The 22,890-nt window shown below is 40.8% G+C and overlaps 1 protein-coding gene across 5 annotated transcripts in view; it reads left to right on the forward strand.

Moving 5' to 3' along the window:
- Positions 1-4,158: 4,158 nt before the first annotated feature.
- CCDC186 (coiled-coil domain containing 186) overlaps positions 4,159-22,890 on the forward strand; it is a 41,606-nt gene continuing 22,874 nt past the window's right edge. For 2 of the 5 annotated variants that reach the window (XM_062580274.1, XM_062580275.1), the window contains exons 1-3: positions 4,162-4,233; positions 5,716-5,846; positions 20,612-21,320. In XM_062580274.1, coding sequence (XP_062436258.1) covers positions 20,626-21,320 — 695 coding nt within the window. In that variant the 5' untranslated portion in view covers positions 4,162-4,233; positions 5,716-5,846; positions 20,612-20,625. Of the gene's footprint in view, positions 4,234-5,715; positions 5,847-20,592; positions 21,325-22,890 lie in introns of those variants that run through there. The other 3 variants (XM_062580276.1, XM_062580273.1, XM_062580272.1) reach the window with 3 other exon arrangements.

Genomic DNA, 22,890 nt, shown 5'->3' on the forward strand with positions numbered 1-22,890 from the left:
CAAAGGCATGATTTGAGGGAAAATACTACACTAGACTTTGCCAAAGTTAATTTCTAGCACCTGCTTTCCAAAAGTTAATATACAATGTTAACTATCTTAATTATGAAAACTGTCTTGCTATATTATGTTAAAGAAATGAAAGTGAACTTGAAAGAAAGCTGAACAGTCTTTGAACATATTATACTGTAACCAGCTATCCCAACTGCAACTGAGTAATACCAATAGCACTATTTCAAATAGCGTTGTTTTAAATAATTAATTTGGGATGAAATTAAATATATCGCAAACCACAGCCAGCAACCTGAACTCATTGGTAAGCTAATGCTTTCACACATTTGTCTCTTTCAAAAGGTAAGAGACCGCCAAAGGCCTTGCCAGACTTCTGGCTGAGCCTGCAGGCCTGTTTTCCCTCCTCCCCCTCCTCTTCCAGCAAAGGCCTGGCAGCTCAGTGCCCGGTGGGGAGGGGGGGGTGCAAGCAAGGAGTCAGCCCCAAGATCGAGCAGCACCCCAGGGCACCGTGCCCCCCCCGCCTTCCCCCACGGCGCGGCGCTGGCCCCCCGCACCGCCACCAGAGCTCCGCTCCTCGCCTCGCCTCGCCTCGCCTCGCCTCGCCGCCTGAGGGGTGCCGCCCACCCGGGCTCCCGCAGGCTGCAGGGCGAGAGGCTGGGCTGCCGCCGACAGACGACGCCCGAGCAGGATGCCGCGGCCCACCGAGCTGAGACGGAGCCTTCCCCTCGCCAGGCCGCCCCCCAGAACTGACCGCACCTTCCCGCCGCGCCGCCACACGACACCGCTGCGCGCGCACCCGGCCGCCAGCGCCCGCCAACGGCCGCTGCGCGCGGCGGGGCGGGGCGGAGCCGTCGGATGCGGGCCGGGCCGGTTTGGGCCGGTCGGGGCCGCTCTGGCGGCGGTGGTGGGAGCTGCGCCGCTGCCGCGGCGCGGGCGGCGTGGTGCTGCGGGGCGCTGCGGCGGCGGGAGCGCCGCGCTCTCCGTGAGGAGGCTGTGGTGTGCACGGGGCTGTGTGCCAAAAGATCCTCTTGCGTTGTTTGTTCTAAAGTAAAAGCGGTGTTACCTTTCTGAACAAAGGTATAGGGACGGCCTGAAGACCAGGCAGGTGGCAGTAGCGAGTGTATAGGAAGGGTTAGACCTTTTTTGCAGGTAAAATCGATAAAAATTTACTAAATTTGGGTAGACCCGGCCTAGAGTGCAGGGCCAAGGGCCGTGGGAAGGAGTTACTTTCACATCAAGGTACTGCAGCCACCTCCTTGTGTCTGTAACTGCCTTCATTACCCTGAAGGGAGCAGAAAGAGCAAATACTTGGCACCTGCTCGTATTTGCTGGTCACCCTTAATCCACTACCTGGCTGTCAGAGCCCACACTAAAAAACTTAGCAGGCATGAACCATATTATGTAGGATGTATTGGAAGACACTGTCTTTATATTCCAAAGCAGCATGGCTATTTCCACGCTGGCTTTCCACAGAATTTTTTGAAAAACAATAAAATGTCCCTGGTTATACCACTGACCCCATGCAGCTTCGGAAAACTGTGTAGTGTACTGCTTTTACTGACACAAGAAGATCCAAATAATTCACAGATATAATTCATAGCTACAGATACCAGAGTGTACCACTGTCTTCTTCAGCTCTACATTTCTGACAAACTCACAGGTTATGTTCACAACTCTGAATATGCCTGAACTACCTGGGGCTTCTTGTCCCTGGGCCTGCCTGTGCTTCACAGTGACAAGCTACTGCGTCTGGTGCCAAATGATAGTAGTTCAGCAGCAGGCAAGATGTCTGACAACTGTGTGTAAATCTACTTTTCACCAATAAAATTAAAATCTTCCCAGGCTGTCAGTTATACAGCTCTGTTCCGTACAAATTCAGAAGCTGACTGTAAGAACTATGCAATAACTATGACATTTGATGTATGAAATCACTATATTTTTATTTTTAAAAAATGAATTTTGCCCTGAAGCATAGAAAGTACTGCCTTGTCGCCTATTTCCAACCTGTTCTCTCTCTTCTTTCATTTGCCATTTCTCCTCTTTCTTTTCTATACAAGGTATTTTCTCCTTCTCCTCTTTTAAGTTTTGTTTTTCTTGACAATATCTGCGCTAAAAACATGTCACATCTTCAAAACTGCTGTGGTTAAACGCTACTTCTGGTTAGGCAGACATGCTTTCAGGTGTTTGCAGTGTTGTTCCATTAAACTATCACTTAAAAATGGATGAATCTAGTCTATTTTAGTGCTCATACTGTCGTACTTGTTACTGAAGTGTATACTGAAGTGTATACAGGGATGCATTTGATTCTTAACACAGTCTTGTGGAGCAGGGAAGAATTATCCTTGTTCACAGAGAAGTTGTTGAAGAATAGCTATTTTGCCTTAAAGGCAATTGGAATCAGGCTGAGGTGGCTTTTCTGTCTGAATCTTGTAAGTGCATGGTTGTGTCCCTTAAACTATCATTCCCTACTCAGTAGAAAAGGGAACACATTTGTTCATTTTTTTCTAGGGGCCTTAAATATGACCTACCGAAGTCAGAGGAAAGACTCTTCTTGGCTCCAGTGGACTTTTAGTCTGCAGCTGCAATCTGAGTAGCGATAAAGCTAACTGTATTGTAGGCTGCTCTGAGAACAGGAAGAGAAAATACATAGGATTAAGAGGGCTTTCAGGAAATCCATGTGCCAAATTGCCTATAGTTTCATAACAGAGTAGGCCTAATTGCACTGAGCACTAGGTGAGGCATTGAGAAATGCTTCTCTTATTCAAACCTCTTTAGAAAAACTCAAGACAATCTTTATGACTTAAAACATCCAGATGCTTTCAGAGGATTTAGCTGGCTAACTAGTTCCGTCCCTAAGGTCTACCTGAATGAAAACAACACTGCCAGTCCAAACCTCTTCTGAAACCACACCAATGCTATAGACTAAACTGGAAGTATTTGATAGGATGCAATGAAAAGGAAAATCAGGTATCTGTGGGGACGCAGAACTTTACTGCTAAGTGAAGAGACGTGAAGTTATTTTTGCAGTTAATTTTTTCAAAGAATGAGTGAGGGCAAGTACTCTTTTTCATTGTTTTTGTTTCTTAAATGTTGTTCAGTCATAGGGGACTTTCCATACCCTAGGATACTGGAACCAGTAATACTTGTCTAGTTCCATTACCATTACTGGACCAGGAAATGATGCCAGTAGAAACTAGTTCTTAAAGAACAGCAGGTCTGGCTGTAGCACTGATAAGGATGTTACTGCAGAGAGTGCTGATGGTGTGGAAGATGATCAAGGACAATATCAGAGTAGCTGCAGGAGTTTGATGGGGCTTGCCTGCTGTTTCTAGTCAGTGCTGTGGGACTGCTTGCTTGCATATAGGTTTTGCACTCTACTGGTGTATCATTAGATTGAACCTATAGGATCTAAGAGACTAGGAACTAGTTGCGACACCACAGTGCTAGAGAAAGGACAGTCAGAACAACATGTGATGAAAACAGTTCTTTTCCAGGTGTAATTTATTCAGTGCACTTATATAATTAGAGTCATACTATGGGTTTAACTGTACCACATGTAAATTAGACATGACTGTAGTAGCAAGGCTGTAGCACCAGGCATGCAGCTACAGCCATGTAGCAGGAGGCTGCAAAGTGATGCTGACCCTCCCTGACACCAGGGATTGTTCCTTGGGCTTTGTTGATAGTGCTCCCTGAAATCCTCCTGGTAAACCAGGTAAACCTGGTTAGAACAAAATAGTCAATGAAAGTAATTCTGAATGAAGGAAATAATAACCCTTTAGACCCTTTAGATAATGATTCTGTGATGTGAAATGCAGGAATCGAATTGGGCTTGCAGTATTATGGCAGACTTCTGATGAGCATGGAGGTTGGGAGTCAGGCCACAGACGTGGTCTCTTGTCTGTGGGGCCCCTCTGCACGCGGGACCTGCTCACGGGGTGCCTGCGCGTGGTCTCTGTCTGTGGGGGGCTGCCTGCACGGGGCGATCTACCCGCGGCGCCCGCCCGCCCCACGAGTGGTCACAGCCTCTGCGGATGAAGCCCCGCCCACAGCGGCCCGCGCGCGGGGCTGGCCCCGCGGCCCCGCCCCCGAGGCCCCGCCCCCGCGGCCGCCGGAGCGCCGCCCGCCGCCGCCATCTTTGTTGATGTGTCAGCTCACCGGGGCTGCCGCAGCTGGCGGCGCGCGCCGCCGCCATGGGGGAGCTGCCGCCTTCCTAGCGAGCGGGTGAGGCGGCCGGGACGAGCGCCGGGCGGGCGGCCGGCGCCGCTCAGCCCTGCGCGCCGCCCGGAGGCGCCGCGGCCCCCTCGGGGGGTGGTCGCGCGGATTTGCGGGCCTGGAGCGAGGGCGGTGGGGGCGGGCAGCGGCTCCGGCTCCGTGCTGCGCCGGCGGGGAAGGGGGGCGGCGGGGCCCCGAGCCGCCTCGGCCGCCTGGCGCGGCGGGGCGGCGGCGGTGAGCGCCGAGGGGGCCCGGCCGCGAAGGGACGGGCGCGGGGCCTCTCGCGCAGCGCCCGGGGCGCGGGCGGCGCGGGCGGCGCGGCGAAGGGACGCGCGGTTGGAGGGGGGGCAGCCCCGCCGCGGCCGGGCGCCGGGTAAGGCTCCGGCGGCGCCCGGAGCAGCGAGGCGAACTGCGGGGGTAGCGTCTTGCCCCGGCGGCGCCCGGCGGGTCGGGAGCTCCCCTGCGCCCGGCTCGAGCTCTCTGCTGGCTGCTGCTGCTCTTTCTGTTTCCTGGCAGCGTTGTTCTCCGCCGAGTTACTGCCCGGGTTGTTCTGTGTGTTTCGTTGTGTGGCTTTCACCGTGTGGTTAAATAATTAAACGACAAAAATCAGCAGCTGATACAGCGTACTCAGTGTGAAAGCTGATTTTTAAAGCCTGCAGCGGGGTTGCGGTGGAATAGGTATCCTTGTTTTTGCACGCTCAGTTTTAAAAGCACCTTGCCCTTACAGGTTTGAAAGCAGGTGGCTTTATTTTGCAGCTTTAGTGAGTTGGTTATGACATAGGTATTCAGATTTTCGCTCCTGTCCTGGAAAATATTCTGCACAGGTGGATCTGATCTTGTGCATTCTTCCAGTGAGACATTTGTGTAGAGACCCTCTCCGCATCTTGGTGGTCTGAGAGCTGTACACAAGATCAAGAATATTATAGTCTTAGTTTTCTGTTACTTGACTTGCTTTATCTTGTAAAATTGCCTGTCAGAAATCAAAATATGATGAATACATGTTTTCTTCTGAATAAAGAAGATTTTGAAACAGCATGAAAAACAACTACATTTTTATATCAAAAAGGAAATGTAGTCACACTGATTCCTGGTTGCTATGAATGCTTATATTACTGTTCCCTTTAGAAGAAGAGGGTTAAGCTCTAAAAGTTTGAGAGAAGTTCTAAAGCTGTTTCAAGAGACACTGCATTTGAAATGTCATCCTTTTTATAAAAATAAAGCAGATTAGTTCTGTATTACCTTTTGAGGACTCTTCTTTTTCTGGAATTCTCTAATTATCCTTATTTAGCTTGGCCCTGAAGCCTTGGCTTTAAAACAATATTTTCTTTTATAGTGATGTTTTAAAAGGCTTGATTAGAGGTTGTTGACAGATGTTTATTAGTGTATCGCAAGGTTCACTATTTCAAAGTGTTGAGAAAGGAACTGAAAAATCAAATACAGATAATGATTCTTGGTTCTAACTAACGAGTATGTTGTTTTTTACTACCTTAGGCTAAAGGTGGATTTCCTGAAGATGGCTTTATAAAGAGCTATGGAAAAAAAGGAAGTTCTTTTCTGAATGCAGTACTCTTACAGGCAAAAGGCCATCTGCTAATTGAGTGACCTGCCACTTACATTAATAGGTGGGCTGCAGTATTTGGCAATAACCTGTACTTATTCTTGGATGGCTTGTTCTGAACTACTGCTTTTCCTGTTGCAAAACCAAGCAGGGACAACTTGTCTTTAAACCATTGATGGGGATCTTAATGCCTGAAATTGAGGCAAAAATCTCATCAGAAACAGATCAGTGTCAAGGCAAAAGAGATGTAGGAGAAATTAATGATTCTAATTTCAAGAAATAGATGAAATACTGATATTTTTAGGTGATAATATTACATATAATACTACCTCTTACCAAGTTATAGAAGTCTGTGAGCTTTACAGAACACAACCTCTTCAGATCTTTAAGGGATTGAAACCTTTTTTTTCTTTCTTTCCGCTAGGGATACTGAAGAAACACAGCAGGAAGATCAACTTTGAATACAGTAGTGCCTTAACAGCCTTGTTAATGGCCTTTTCAGTATACGGTGGTCAGGCAGACAGTCTTGCCATACTTGGGGTTTTACCCTATTGCATATTCTGGAAGAAACAACATTTGAAAATAGCCTGTGATTGCAAATATGCTGTCATCTTTGATTTCAGATCTGTTAAGACCCATGTCTTACTCTAAGGAGGGTTAAAGGCACAATGGCTAAAATGTTGCGAGTTACAGTAGTGCTATTGCGAGTGGAACGCAAACTAGAGTGGTGTAGGTGAGTTTTCCTCTTTAGAAGAGTAAGAGTTATGTGCTGGAGAAACTCTACCAATAAAAGATTACAAGCCAGTGCACAAACCCTTAAATACCAAGTATCATTTGAAGTTCACTGTAGAAGGACCCTGTTGCTAGTATTTTATTTCTGCTGAAATGTGAACTCTAACCTTGGGACTAGTCTGACTAAAGAGTAACAGTCTCAAGATACCTAGTGACTGGTGTTATGATAGGAGCAAATCCAGTCCTGCTCATTAAGCCTGAACTGTTAAACTTTATTTCGGAGTTGTGCTATTATGTGGCTCCATGATATGACGTTAATAGGATCATTCTGTTAGGCTCTTGTGAGATCGGTAGAAAACCTACTAACACCTTGAAGGAAATCGTACAGTACTGCTCAACTACCTAACATGTGACATAAGCAAAGAAAATCAAAGGTAAAGAGTGAGTAAATCTTGTCTTGTAAAGCACTTGACTCATGTTAAAAGAATTGATAACACTGAGCTTTGCACCTTGGCACGGACATGGAGCAGTGTGCAATCAGTGTTTATATACAGATTTAGAAATGGGTATTACTGAGCTAAAGTAGTAAACTGCTAAAAGCAAGGAAATCTAGAGAATACTCACTTACCCACCCTTCCTTTCCATTCTTGCTAGCATTTACATCAAAACAAGTCTTTGTGTGAGTTTAATCAGGGAGTCAAGTTATGCCTCGGCTAGGGACCTTGATGTCCTAATTCACAGCCACCTTTGCCACTTGTACTGTGAACAAAACTTGTCCAGTCTGCACTGTAGTCCTCTAGTGCTAATTTCTTTGTAGATGTAGCACAATGCAGTCCCATTTACCTTCTTAGAACTACTAGGTGATATTCTTTTGTCAGATTTTGAGCTGTACCTTGCATTTGATATAGGTCCAAAGTGAGTAAATACTGGAAGAGCTGGTGTAGGTGGGACTCAACTAGTTCTGTATGTGTTTCCTAAATGTGCAATATGTAAATAGAGGAAGGGTATTGGTATGTTATGCTTCATGGCCGTCATCTGTTATGATCAACACCGTATTTGATGTGGTTTCATCTCTCCTGAAGCTGTTGTTTTTCCTACTTTTTTTTTGTAGGTGTTGTGGTGCTTTTCAACCTAATTCTGCCCTTTATCATGTTTCATTGCTTCTAATTTAACTTGAGCGTCTGGCTGCTGTGATTTTTCTTCACATGTGGAGATGTAACTAACCATATTTCAAAGAGTTCTTTTGGCTTCATGTTCAAACATCTCATTCTGGTTATGTAAAATGTATGACTTCGTGGACCTTTCTCTCACAATCCCTCTTGATTTGGCTGAAAGCTTTGCTCTGTTGCACTATGCAGCTGATACGCAGTAGGCTGTTCTTTCTAATTTGTCGTATAGAACAGAATTTCTATAGCTACTTCCTTATTTATTTGTAAATCTCCGTTGAAAACGCAGTTCTCTTTAGGACTTGAATTTCCTCTTTCTATTATCTTTATATGGTGATACAATACTTAGTTTAGGAGAGTGATCTAAGGTGGACTTTTTCATGAAATTTAACGTACAGATACACTGGGTATTGACTTGGAAAAAAGGAAATTTGTTTTTCCAGTCAGTGTAATGAAGAATAGTAGCTGAAAATCTCTTGCTTTAGAAAGATACTGAAAAGAAGAAAAAAAAATCCAACAAGTGAAGTACAAAAATGAGTTTGGTTCTGTTCAGTGTGGTTCAGGTGAAGGTATGAATGAATTACCCTACAGCTGTATGCTAATACAAACTGTAAGATTTCTTGTATCTAGTTTCTGTCATGCACAAATTTTGGCAAGAGTTCTAGTGCAAGGACAGGTTGGCACTGATTTGGGAAAGCATTCTAGTTTACTCATATAATTCAATGATTGTTGTCTAATAAAGGTGTGAAAAGTTCTTGAAAGGATGCATCCTGGCTTTTACAATGAATAGCACAACTATTCAAAGAAATATAACACTGTCATATTCCCAGATCAGTTACTTCTTTAGCAGTCTTGTTGAAGTCATTGTACTTGTGATAGTGTCAGCTGTCTTACAGCCTCTTTCTTACCCAAATGTAAGAGGTTGAAAATTAAAGCAAAATTAAGCAGTCATTTCTGAGAGTCTGCAGTAGTATGATTGTTAATGATTAATGTAATGTTTCTGCCTTAAAATAATTTATTTAAAGATAAGGATGTATTATTTTACTGTGATTCATCTAAGACTGTTTCTAATAGGTTATTTAGTAGCATGGTATTAAAAGGAGAGGAATAGTCCTTTGTAGAACAAACTATTCAGACAAATGGGCTATGGTCTTGCTAAATGCTTTGGTATTTGTGAAGCTTTTCTGCATATAATTTCTTCTAACCTTACTTTGGTTGCTGGTTACTTTGCATTTTTGGGACTTGCAAGAAAATTCTAAAAGTGCTTATCATCCACTTCAGAATTCTTCAGCCAATTATTCCTCAATAACTGTTTCAGATAAAATCCTTGCTCTATGTTTTTTTTTTTTTTTTTTTTTTTTTGTCATGTTGTATTCTATTGCACTTCATGGGTTAGTCCTTGGATTTGCAGCTGAAGGCTTTGACTTGTACTGTGGCTTTCTGTTGCCCAGGAACTTGCAGGAGGCAAGCGGTTCTCTAACTGAACTGTTCAAATGATGCTGATAGAGCTTTTGTTTTTGTTGAGTCATCTGGTGGACATCAGAGCGTTACTGAGAGAAGCCTTTTAGCTACTGAAACTTCAGCAATATGCCTACGCTCCGCAGACGTAAGAGTCAAAATGTAAGATAATATCAAAAATCTCTTTACCAGAGTCATTAGTCTGGATTACAGTGATAGAATCAACAGATTATCCAAGTATAGATGTGGTTTTATTATAGTTACATCTATGTCATTATTTTAAGAGCTTTAATAGTTGTTTGTGTGAAGAGACGGGTGCAGTTGGGTTGAGTGTAATGAATCACTTGTACAAATCTCTCAGGACAAAATCTTAATATTTTGAGGTGCTTAATAGGAGTGAATAGAAGACTAAAGAAGTCTTAATTATAAGATGATGTACATATTGATTATGCATTGACATCTACGCTGTGTCATATGACTTTTAAAAATTGCAGTTGTTGTGGGATCATAAGTTACAAGGGGTGGCTGTGAACCTGCTGTCTCAGGATAAACTTAAGATGATGATTATTTTTTAAAGGGAGTTTTGGAAAATCATGCCAGAGAAAGGCATGTATTAAAATGTATTACTCAGTATTACTGAACTGAGAGTAATGCTCATTTGCATGCTAAGTGATGTTACATTCCATCCTAGCAAAAAGAGATGAGGTTCCAACCCTGAGTCCTCTGTGTCTTTGTAAAAGATAAGGAGCTTCTAATAGTCAGTGCTTTTAAAGGTCAAGATATGGAGCAGCGTAAAGACGTATAATGAAGTTTCACCTGTAGTTTAATCCAGTATATGGCAGTAAGCATGTGATGCATGTTGTAGAGAGCTTTGATTTCTAATTGGAGAGCTGTAGCAGTAGAAAATTGTATTACCATGTGTCATGAGGTATAAACATAAATTTTCAAAATAGTTGTAAAATGCATGCAGTTTGCTCATGGAAGTTGAAATTGCAGCATTTTAATTTATTATTAGGAGGTTTAGAAAAACCAGAGAATATTTTCTTCAGCAGCTAGAATTCCAAGAGGCTTTTCACTTAAAACAAACAAACAGGAAAAAAAACCTACTGTTTAGTTCCTTGGAACTGAAATTGACTGTCTAGTGTGGGTTTTTTTCTTAGTCTTTTTTTAATTAGACCAGTTTTGAAAGATCATACAGCTAAGTTGATAGTACCTTTGGATATAATGTATATTAAGAAGCAGATCTCTTAAGTTTTTGGAGAGCTATCAGAAAACTGGAATAATGAAAACAAAGATGACTGCTTATGAAACCTGTTTAGACCAGCTACAATTTCAGGTGCTTCAGTGCTGTCTTTGATATGCAGAGAATTGCAGTTCATTCAGTGCAGTCTGACTAGATTGACTGACATGCAACTATTAAGTCCTATTTCTAACTGAGGTATTGAGTTGTATTCATTTAGCTCTTGGCTTTTACAGAGATTAAAAGTACAACTTTATACATGTGTGGGCAATCTGTTTTCTTAAATTAAGCTTTGCCAGAAATTGAATTCATAAGTGTCTGCACCTGGCACCTTCTTTAGTATCAAAATGTGACTATTCTTTCTTCATTTGTTCCCTCAACGTTGGGATCTACTGACAAAGAATTCTTCAGAGTAGAAGATCAAATAAGCACTTTTGGCTGAACTGGAGAGGAGGACATAGAGGAGCATAGGTGTTTGTAAGATCAGTTGGAAACTGGTACAAAGGACAGTAATACAGTACCTGGGAAAAACAGCTGGTTATTTGAGTTGCATAGTGCTACTCAAGGCTTCTGGCCTAGTAATGAGGAAAAGAATGAAGTGACTTTTTTTCATTGAACAGGATGAGGGTATAAAAAGAGTAATTAAAGAGTAAAACCCCTTTCTAGCTATCTTTGTAGGATCCTGTCAAAAGTAAAAGGAAATGCATCATCCCTTCTCGCAGGTACTGATGGGGCAGACTGCCCACTCAACCTGAAATGTGTAGTAAAGGAGATGAATTGTTTCACTTAGTTTGTCATGAGTTCAGAAATAGGAGGCAAAAGGGAAGATTAGTGGATATTGCATGGCATTTGAAGGGCTTATTGCTTAAAGTGTTCACTTTTATCATGAATTTCTAATGGAGTTTACCTTGAGAAGGTGCTATCTTGAAAAGGAACCTAAAAATGTGCTGCTGTTGCTGTTTAAGTTATTGATCAGAGCAGAGTTTGAGAAAGGATCAGGAAATAAGGTTCTCATATTACAGTATGAAGAGAACTGGTCTGAAGCAATTTCACTGTTCTGTAGGTAGGTTTTATTTTTCTTGTAAACAGAATGACTTTGTGTAGAGGTATGCAGTATTTTCCTGATTAGTTTGCAATACAGACTATAGTGGAACTGTAGAGGTAAAATGCTTAGGTGATCTCCATATTGGAGAGGTAGGACCTCTGGGAACTTTAGCTGTTAGTGTCAAGAGTTGTCAAATTTTTGTGCTACTCACCTGTTGGCCTTGTCTGGCCATGGTACTTAGTATAATAGAAGCAGTTTATTCATTTCTTTCTTTGTCCGCACCTACTTTCTGAAGAGTGTTTTGTCTGTATAGCAGCTTTTGGTCATTTTAAGACCTCAGTGTGTTGCTTAAAGCATTTAGCAATTTGAGTCTTCTGCTGTGACAGATATGCAGTGGAAGGGGAAAAAAGGATGGCATTGTATGTTTCCATTGTACTTCTATCTAAAACTGAATTTGTTTCAGATTCTATAAAACTTATCTGGATGCTTTTATATTTCTGGAAGTTGGGAGCATATATGATCTTAGTTAATGAGTTGAGAGAAAGGTGGTTTGATTGTTTTGTGGGATGTGAGGATGGGTGAAGAGACTCTTAATTCATCAGTGGCTCGGCTACAAGGTTTCTCTTAGAGGAACGTGTGTAGTCAGAAGGATATATGTAGGGAAGAAGTTTACCCAAAGACAATGTGGACTAGTTCTTATTGAAAGGAGTGGGCATAATTGGCGGCTACTCTCAAGTATATTATTAATGCATGACTGAATAAATCTGGTAACCTGTATTTAAATTCATTATAAGTATGGTTATAGGTGAGCTATCACTGTTTAGCCAGCCAGCATCAATGGCACCAAGAGGCCTTTAAAAGCATTGCACAGTTACAATGGACTTCTTGTTAACAGAAGCTGTACTCTTTCAGAAGATAAGTAGTTCTGAGGAGCGTAATCTCAACTCTTCACTTTTTTTCCAAAGTCCACCCTGGTTTCATCGAGTCTTCACAGGCATGTGCATAAGCATGCATGCACCTCCCCACCCCCCTGAAGCACTAGTTGTCTTTCCCTTCTTTGTCTCTCTTCTCTGCAGTATCTTTAAGCTTTGCAACTTAGAGATATTTTTCTCTTCTAGTAGTGATCTTTATCTTCTAGGACCTTCATCTCATGAGGTTCAACAAGGGCAAGTGCAAAGTCCTGCACCTAGGGAGAAATAACCCTAGGCACCAGTACAAGCTGGGGGCTGACCTGCTGGAGAGCAGCTCTGCAGAGAAGGACCTGGGAGTGCTGGTGGATGACAAGTTGACCATGAGCCAGCAATGTGCCCTTGTGGCCAAAAAGGCCAATAGTCTCCTGGGCTGCATTAGAAAGACTGTTGCCAGCAGGTCGAGGGAGGTGATCCTGCCCCTCTACTCAGCCCTGGCGAGGCCTCATCTCGAGTACTGTGTCAAGTTCTGGGCTCCCCAGTACAAGAGAGACATGGATCTACTGGAGAGAGTCCAGCATGGGGCTACAAAGATGCTGAGAGGGCTGGCGCATCTGCCCTATGAGGAACGACTGTGAGAGCTGGGCCACTTCAGCCTGGGGAAGAGAAGACTGAGGGGGGATCTTATCAATGTGTACAAGTACCTGAAGGGAGGGTGTCAAGGGGACAGGGACAAACTCTTTTCAGTTGTCCCCTGTGACAGGACAAGAGGCAATGGGCAGAAATTGAAGCACAGGAAGTTCCGCCTGAATATGAGGAGGAATTTCTTCCCTGTGAGGGTGACAAAGCACTGGACCAGGTTGCCCAGAGAGGTTGTGGAGTCTCCTTCTCTGGAGATCTTCAAGGCCCGCCTGGATGCAACCCATGCTCTAGGTGAGCCTGCTGAGCAGGGAGGTTGGACTAGATGATCTCCAGAGGTCCCTTCCAACCTTACCCATTCTGTGATTCTATAATTTGCTGTCAGCCCATTTGCTTACAGTACCATCCTCCCCCCCCCCCCCCCCAAAGGCACACTCTGTCATTCTTTGCTTTTTCTTTTAGCACGGATGTGATAGTTATTAGGTGACAGATGTATTTTCTTTTTTGCCTTGTTAATTATTCTAGGCAGCCCAATCTCAAAATGTAGTTCCTGTAGTTCTGTCATTTGATGTTTCTTTAGGTGCTGTTTCACGTGATTTGAAAGTGTCTGAAAAAAGCCACTTTCTCCTAATTCATTTATAACATGTGCTAAATGGGTCATACTACCTGTTTTGTGATGTTAAATGCTGGAGTTAACAGTACATCTGCTTAGGAAATTCTTTATAGTCTGGAGTTTAAATGGATCATATTTGTGCTCTGTGGGATGACTGAAAATCAAGGCAATTTGAAATGGCATTATATTGAATTAAAATATGCCAGACTCTCTCATGCATGCCTGTAATAACAGGAGAGCGGGCAATAGCTAGGAATGTTATGTTCCGAATTAGATCTGTGCAGAGGGTAGGAAGCGTACCAGGAATTGCTTTCATCATGAGTACCTTCTAGTGGCTGGGAATTAGCAATGCTGGAATGATGACTAGAGCTTTGAGTGATACAACGGGTAACATAACAGGCAGCCAGGGAGTGAATCTGTCAGGATACTCTGCGTCCTTGCAGAGTAGGGGATGTGTACTTTCCTACAGAGAAAAGGGGAAGACTGACACAAAGGGAATTTGCTTTTTAGTGAATGAACAGTCTGAGGTGGGAGTTTACTGTTTAAAACGCATATGGAAATGAGCAACATCAGTAGTCATTTTTTCTTCTTCTTTTTGTTCTCCATCTGTCTTCCATCTTTACTGTTTTATTTTCTGTTGCTCTATACTTGCTAATGGGAAGAAAGAAGGAGAAGAAAATTTGAGTGCAGGAAAGAGAAGAGGCTTCAACTTTGAGGTTAAAATGATATGTCTTAGCTCTCTGCAAACACAAAAAAGAAATATAATCATCTTCTGCATTTTTAAATAAAGTGTTCTTGTAGTGAAGTTGAATTAACGTAGGTTTCCTTGAAATTTTTTATCTCTAGTTTCCAAAGTTTTATCCTCAGAAGATTTCATTGCTGGCTTATGTTTGGACATCTGTGCATTCAGTATCATGTCTAACAATATATGTAGAAGAATGATCCTAAAATTACAATTAAAAATTCTTGTTTTGCTGTTATGTGAGAAAATAAATTCTCATAACCTAACTTATCATGAATATATATTTATATTCAAATCAGAATTCAAATTGGAAGAGTTTTTAAAATAAGTGATCTTACAGCTATTAATTAGCTTTTTATTTCTGCAGATAATTGCTGTGCATTTTGTTCAGTAACTAAATATCTAATTACATACTTTTTTACTCAGGTATTTTACTTAGCTTAATAAATCTTGGATTCAAATAGTCAAATTAGTGTGCAAATGTGATATCACTGGCGCTTCTGTAATTTCAATTTTCATTTCGCTATAAAAATAACATTATAGACAAGCACCTGATCATCAGTATGATAACTTACTATGATATAGTGTGCTAATTACCTTGATTTTTGGCATTAAAAATTCTAACAATGTGCTATAGTTGGCATTCAGTCTGCAAGAGTGAAACCAGGTCTTGGATAAGAACAAAAATTGCTTGACTTGTCCACTTACTGAGATCAATTTAGTAGAACACGTTAAGGCCTTTGTTACGTGCTGATAGTCTGTAGAAGTTAGTCTACTCTACAGTGTAAGTAGCTAAGTTTTAAACATTTATGCTTTAATTTTAAGTGGTTTTAAACTGTGAGACAAATTACTTGCAGAGAATAGAATGTAAATAGAACCATCCAAATAAGTCCCGGTAGCTTGAACATTCTGCTTGTCTGCAAGTTTTACCTCTTTAAAAGTAGTAATTGTGCAAGCATTTCTTGTTGTTCTTTTCTTTTTATTCATGAGTAACACTTTTAAGTAGGGGATTGAGGCCAGGCCTTAACAGATACTTAAAATAACCAGTACTATAGGAAGTGAGAAGTAATTTTTTCCTCGTTTTTTTTGGCCTTTAACAGGACCATGTATCAAGATTTTTCCATTTTCTCCGTAGATACGTACTATGTTAGATACTTAACTAAAGAGCTTAAATGAGTCATTGTCATAATATTTGTATTTTTATCATTCAATCGGCAGTAAATAAAAGATGTTTTTATTCTAGTAATATGTTTAAGCTAACAAAAAAAATATTGCTTGTTTTCTGAGATCTTGTTTTCCTTTATGTATATGTAAAGCATTTTTCCTGTAAGTAGTTAGTGGGATGTCCACTTACTGTATCTGTAGGCTGTCTTCTTCCTGCTTTGGTTCTGGTCAGTTTTGGTATCAGCAGTTTAGCACTTCTAAGATAGTGCTGGAAATTATTGTGCTGTTGCCCATACTAGCCTTTAATGTTTTGCCTCCTGGGTGGAGGCTGGAGTTAAATTTGTTTCCCAAGTACTAAGATAATACTTAAAATGGACCTAAACTATATTCCAATGTCTGTATACCGGAAGGATTTCTTCTTTGTTTGTGCACGATACCCAGGGCCCTTTATGGGTCTAAAGGAAGCATGGTTGGATCCATGTTAGTATTCCTCTTTGCCCTCTAATCATGTAAGTAGTTGTTCAGTTTGTGCAGTTCTACCTAATTTACCCTGTGCTGTTGCATTGTGGAAAAACAACATGGGCACTGTCATCCTAGTATAAGAACAAGGGCAAGAACATAGGGAAGATGTGTGCCAGGCATAGAATGTCAAACCAACTGTGAATTATAAAACCAGAATAAGAGGAGAACTGGTCAGACCAGTAGTGCCTGTGTTAGACCTGTCACAGCAACAAAGAAGTATTAAAACCTAGCGACAGGAAACTTTCCACGTGCTGCACCAGGCATATGACAATCCTGGAAGATGACTGATTATTCAAGGTATGCAGACGGACAAGCTTACTAATCTCATGGTGATAATTTGAGAAGTTTCTACGTTGGGCATTTTGAGTTGACTTGGTTGTGATTAGAGCCTCCTGTAGCATAGGCAACAGAAGGGAACTCGTACCAGAGCGAACCTGGGGTAAACTCTGTGTGGAAGTGACTGAGGTGCAAGGTGCTCTTATCATGCCATTGGGAGGATGATTAACTCTAAGGATGATTAACTTAGAGGAAAGTAAGCACATTTCTTTATGTGGAGCAACTGATAACTTGATTCCTGATTTGCCTTTTTTACGTTTGCTTTTTATGCCTTCTGAAGATACCATAAAAGACATTGAGTTATTTTGTTCTCTTGATGCGGTATTTTGTAAGAGAATGATACCAGTAACTGTTACTTGCTTGATTTTTGGAAGACTTGCTTATAAAGATGGGTAGGATAATAAAAGGTGGATATAAAATCTGGAAAACTGTGAAGCTACTCTGAAATGTCTGGTGTGTATATACTATGGGACCTGCAGTATGTGGGTTAATGTTGTGAAGCAGACACTCTACTGTTACCGTGTTTCCTTTCAGCTAGCAACTGCTAGTTTTGTAGTGTTTTTAAGGTACTTCCACACAAAAAAACTCATTTGGTAACAAAGCCTTTTCTTTACTCTTCTTGTTGCAGTTTTCTGCGTTCTCCTTAATACAGGAGGTGTCTGCTATACTTAGTTGCCCAAGGTAAATGCAACAAACTTTGGGTATGCCAGAGACATTTGAATATCAAGATGAACTCGCATAGACAGTTACTCCACATAATTTTTTGGCTAGATATTTCTGATGTGAAGATCGGTTGTGACCTTATGACCAATTGTTAGGCTTTATTTCTATTTAATAGTTAGTAATTAGAATATGAAAATTATCACTATCCAGCAGGGGAAAAGAAATCCAGCTACTTAGGATTCAGATTTGGGTTCAAATTTGGGCAGACATTTAAAATCAAATGTTGCAATCAGGAAGCCTAGGAACATTCTTAATATGGTAAATTGTATTCTGGGTACCATTTCAATTTGCAGCAAGTGTGCAGGAAACACTGAATCCCCCCTCCCTCCCCCCCCCCTCTCTCTCTCGCGCTATTTTTCTTTTTTGCTTTAATAGATTGGTTTAGTTACTTTTGAAATTCGCGTGTGTTTGCTGTGAAACCTAGGCTCTGTTTACAGTTGGTATTAAGTATAGGATCTTCTGGGTATGGAGTTGGTAGCATTTTATTCTGTTAATAGTAACTTGAGTTATGCAAGTAGTTTTATTTCTACTTGCAAATAAATTAATCCTGCCCTTTGTAAGTAATACTGTGACTTAGTATTAGAAGGAAATAATCCAGAAAAATGAAAATTAGGACAATGAATTGGAAGGAAGCTAGTAGGCTGTATTTTTTACCTGCTGCTCTCAAATGAAGGGAAATACCATCTACTGTGTGTGCATATAAGTATATATATGTGTGTGTGTGTGTGTATATATATATATATATATATAGTATGTGTGTGTATATTTATATATATCTATATCTCCAGGCTGTGCTGAAGATCTTGTGTATGATAACCAACATGGATTAGGAAGTTCATGTATCTGATTTTACCCGTTCTTTTCTCATGGGAATGGTGAACTCCAGCAGCTGGGCAGTAATAAGCTGTTTTGAGGCAGTAATACATCAAACTACACATTTTGAGGCGGTTTATGACACTTTGGAAAGTACTTCAGAAAAAGCTTAAAATGAGCCTAAAAATCCCTCTGCTCATTCCAGAGAAAGTATCTGCAAGAACTTGTATTACAATACCTACTATAGAATAAACTTGTACCTCAGCTTTATTACTAATAAGGTCTCTTACACACAAACCTGCTGAATGTGTGGAATATAAGCCACCAGTGACAAAAGGGGGAAAAAATGCTGGAAGGTAAATTTCTGTCTTCCATCCTAACTGCATTATTTGCATATTGTCTTATTGACAATGTTAAATACACACCCTCAGTTTATTTTAAACAGCTTTTTAATTAAGTAGGAGCTAGTGTTTCTTTTACTGTCAAATTGATTGCTTTCTCCTGCAGCTATGCTCATTGTCTTCTATTTGTGGGTAGATGTAAATGGTCGGTGAGGGTTGTTTTGTTGTAGTTTCATGTAGTACATTGTGAACCTTTTTTACTAGAAGAAATTACCAAAGAATCAGTTGGTACCAACAGAGAAATTGCTTTGCACAGACCAGATGGCAGGGCAAGAGTTTGGGGGTTATGGATTTGCTGACTGCAGTGTTGACTGAGCATAAATTCTTTGAAGCAAAGGGGATCAGGAGTTTCACAAACAGATCTTCTTTGATATCAATAAAACTGAGAGCCCTTGGAAAAGTTTCACATTGTATGTTGTGCGTAAGGTCTCTTATTCACCCCCTCCATTCTAATTTGTGATTTTACTTGCTCTTTGCCTTCTGGTTCCCATTGTTTCCCATATTTTAGATGCTATAGCGTTTGGTTTTGCTTTGAAAGTGAGGAGGACAAGTGCTTTGCTTGTTACAAGTACTTAAAAAAAATAAATTGTCACTTTTTCAAAATAGCCACACATCTTACTGTTTTCTGTAGGTGTTTTTGTACCTGTTCTATGTACCTATTCCCTTTCTCTGTCTTACTGTTTGCTGGTGATTTGTGAATGTTGTCTAGCCGTGGCAGGACATGTACACTTGTCCTTATACCCTGTTTTCCATTATATTTTCCTTTTGTTGTTTAACGGACAGTTGCAACCTAACCGTTGATTTAAGTTACTAGTGGTGACCTTTGGGGTGTGTGTGTATACATATATGTGCATGTACACACATGTGTGACTACTTCCCTGCAGAAACAGCTAGGCTGAGGTTTCTTCTCCTCCTTGCCATACTCTTGTACGTATTGGTGGAAGGTTGTAGTGGTAGCAGTTTGTCAGAGACCTAGTGGCAGTCACGAATCCCTCTGTTTTAACAATAGTCAAAAACAGTGTAAGCCACAGTACAGTGTGTTGGTTAATAAGGCAGAGACTCCAGAGAAGCAGAGCCAAGTGCACAAAGCGTTTCCTTCCAGACTGATTCAAAGTGCAGGGCTTGAAGCATGTAGTTGAATGACTGAGATTGTGTGAATGTGAAGAGAAAGCTAAATGAATCAGAAGGCAAGTCTGCAAACATGCTTGATGCTGTAAGATGGCGAAGTCACTGTTTCTGTTGAGAATTACTGGAAAAACAAAATTGAATTCTTAAACAATGATATGCCTCCTGTTTATGAGTAAAGGTACATATATAAAAATAATTACTCAATATTTTAATAATTAATTATTCAATGATTTAATAATTTATGAATAGTTTTTCCAGTGCCAGGGGCACTGGATTGCAACTGAAAGTTACGATGGCTATAATGAATTTCTCCTAATGGAAATGATATCTCAAGGGCTTCTTGTGTTGGCTAAAAATGCCAGCAGTCTTTCTAGACACCTGATCATCTAGAATTCCTGAAACAGAAGATATGACACTGTAACCAGGGTCTTCCCTAACTGTTCTGGCTGTTTGGGTTGTGATATGATGTAATTTGCTGTAAGAACACTTTCTACATAGCTTTTTGACTCCTCAGATATTTATTCTGCAAGCTACTTCTGAAAGAGCAAATCTGCCATGGACCATCTGTGATCTTGCAGCAAAGGATTTGTGCTGCTTGCGAACAGTTGGGGAAGAGAAATTATTTTTCTCTCCTTCATTCTTTCAGGTTGCTGGGTATAGGCACGTTTTACTATATAAGTATATATGGGTAATTGGTCAGGACATGACAGTAAGGAAGTTGTATGTATGTTCTCATTGGCTGGATGAGTAACCCTGTGTTGTAAAAACACATATGTCAAGGCATGTTGTTACCTTCCAACAACTTATTAGAAAATGAGCAGTAAATCTGTGGATTCTTAGATTTTTGTTGTTGTTGTTATATTTATCAGAAGTATTTTCAGAGGTGATCACTTGGCCTATTTGGATTTAAAAAGAAATAAATTGGTTCATTCTGAAAAGCTGCTGTTTTTCTAGTTGACTTGTCACTTGCTGTCCAGCTACTTTGTGTTTGCTATCCCTGTTTTTATTCTCCTTTTAGGAACTTGCATTGGAACATTTATTTAAAAATCAGGCTGGAAAATTGACAAACTGGATAAAACTTAAGTACCTAATTATTTCTATCCTTAGAATATTACTTTCCAGTAGCCTTTTTTCTCCTCTCCCAATCTTTATTTAATTTTTACTTTGACTATAATGTATAATGCAAAATTTCCTTCTAGATTTTCAAAAGAAAATGATGGAAGAGTATTTACCAGAAATGCAAAGCACCCTGGAGCCAGTCAGTCTGTTGGATAATGCCTATTCCAGCTCCCCAGATAACAAGAAGCCTGATAAAACATCTGAAATGAAGGACTGCTCAAACATCTGTTTTGCTGGAGATGATGGTAATACCTTGGAAAGCGAATCTAAGTTGTTCCCTTTGAACCACGATTCAACAGCTATTGACACAAGCAGCGATGGGACTCTGGCAGAAATACAGGAGCAGCAGGGTATGCCTGATCCCGGGGGAGGTGGAGACTGTGGTGCCAATACCTGCTTTGAAAGAAAGAAAGAAGGCCCCATGAAGACAGGGCACTTCTCTAGTGAAGAATTTGAACGACAAGATCCAAAATCTAATCAGACGGAACAGTCGCTAATGGAAATATTACAGGAGCTAAGGGAGGAGTCTGACTTTGTGAAAAAATCTATCAATAAAATCTGTTCAGAAAGCCCTTATGACACAGACTGTACAAAGAAGCTTATTTCCACAATACATCAGACTTCCTCGCAGGAGGATTTACTAGAAGAAATAGAATCTGAACTTTTATCTACAGACTTTTCAAAAGAACGCAAATTCCCAAATGGTGTGAGAAAGGGTGAACATGCCTTGGCCATGTTTGAAAAGTGTGTGCAAGATAAATACTTGGAGCAGGAGCAAACTATAAAAAAGTGAGTATTTGAATAGTATCATCACAAGTATGGAGGTGTATAGTGAATGAGTTCAGTTGCGTATTGTGTGAACAGAGTGTTGAGCTGTTACAAATAGTACCTTGTGAACTGTTAGGAAGAGAGTTAATGAGCTTTCTTAAGGAAATGAGTAATTATCTTTACTCAGGGTATGTATGTGTAAATAAAATGGTGCTTAAATCTCTGAATTCTTGTGAAATTTGATAGAAGCTGAATAGCTAACTGTTCAGTTGAATAGCCTGCCAATATCTATAATTACTTAAGTACTGTAAAAGTAATGGTGATACAAAAATAATTCAAGACTCCTTCAGTCCATGTATTTCTTTGGAGAAAGGAACTTTTGAAATTACCAACTCCTACTATATGTTTGCTTTGAGTTTGAAACTGCATGTTTTTCCTGTGGCTTTTAAAATTGTCTTTCATCATAATTTCAGCAAAGTTGATCAAAAGGTATTTTTTTTGAGTTGGAAACTACTGTCTCACTGTACTAATGCATTTTACAGGAAGGCTTTTGAAATGTAATTTGTTGTAATAAATTGGGCTTGATAGTTCTACCATACAGAAATCTAATATTTCTATTCATGGAAAGCCAGTTTCTTCGAATAACTTCTTGATTCCCCACTTGGCCTTTTATATTCTGTTACCACCATTAGAAATGTTTCTTACTTTTTTTTTATTTTTTTAAAAAAGCATTTTTTAACTTTAAAGTTATTCCTGCTTGCTGAGCTGCAAATAAGTGTTGTGTATGCTCTGCTTTTCGTATAAGGCAATCTGATACCATGGTAGGGGAGGATATCAAAAGGAGGGAAAAGCAGAGGGAGGGAGAGACTCCCCAAAAGCAGGGTGAGGAAAGCGTTCCCTGCGGCCTCACTGTAACTGAAAGAATACAGGTGGGAAGAAAGTCACTTGATGGCAAAGCTTGGAAATCCTGGTAGGAGGACAAGTGAGAATCTGAAGTGATGGGTGTGTGAATGGCTATAAATCCAGGAGACTGTAAGTGAAGATGTTACTTGGATTTTTACTTGTTTACAGTCAACTCAAAGGCAGATCAGTAAGTCAGCAGTGGACCAATTACTTTTTTAGATACAAATATGTATATATAGTTTATATATAATCTTTCTCTAAATGTGAGTGCATATTTATGTATAAATATATTCCCCCCCACCCTTCACACACACGCAGTTTGTACCAAAATGTCCATTTTTTCCCCCCAGCTGGTATCCCTACGGCACTGAGGCCAGCTGTTCCCTGTTGCCTCCTGGTTTCAGGAGTGTAAAACTACTGTGCAACATCTTGTGTTTGGCCCAAAAGGCATTGTAGGGCATGCGTGTATGTCTTTATTTTATGACCAGCAGAATTTACTGTAGCACTGCTCTGGAAATAGCCTAATTCTTCTCCTACAGTCAGATCTAAGATATATAGCTGAGCAGCAAGTTAGCTGCATGAATCCTGGCTACCTTTAAGAATCTATAATCTGAGACTATACATTAATCCATGCATTTTTTTCCTTAACTCTTCCTGCACGCGCACACATTCCTGAAGTGCTGAGCTA

The sequence above is a fragment of the Rhea pennata genome, chromosome 7 (genome assembly GCF_028389875.1).
Source record: "Rhea pennata isolate bPtePen1 chromosome 7, bPtePen1.pri, whole genome shotgun sequence".
Classification (NCBI taxonomy): domain Eukaryota; kingdom Metazoa; phylum Chordata; class Aves; order Rheiformes; family Rheidae; genus Rhea; species Rhea pennata.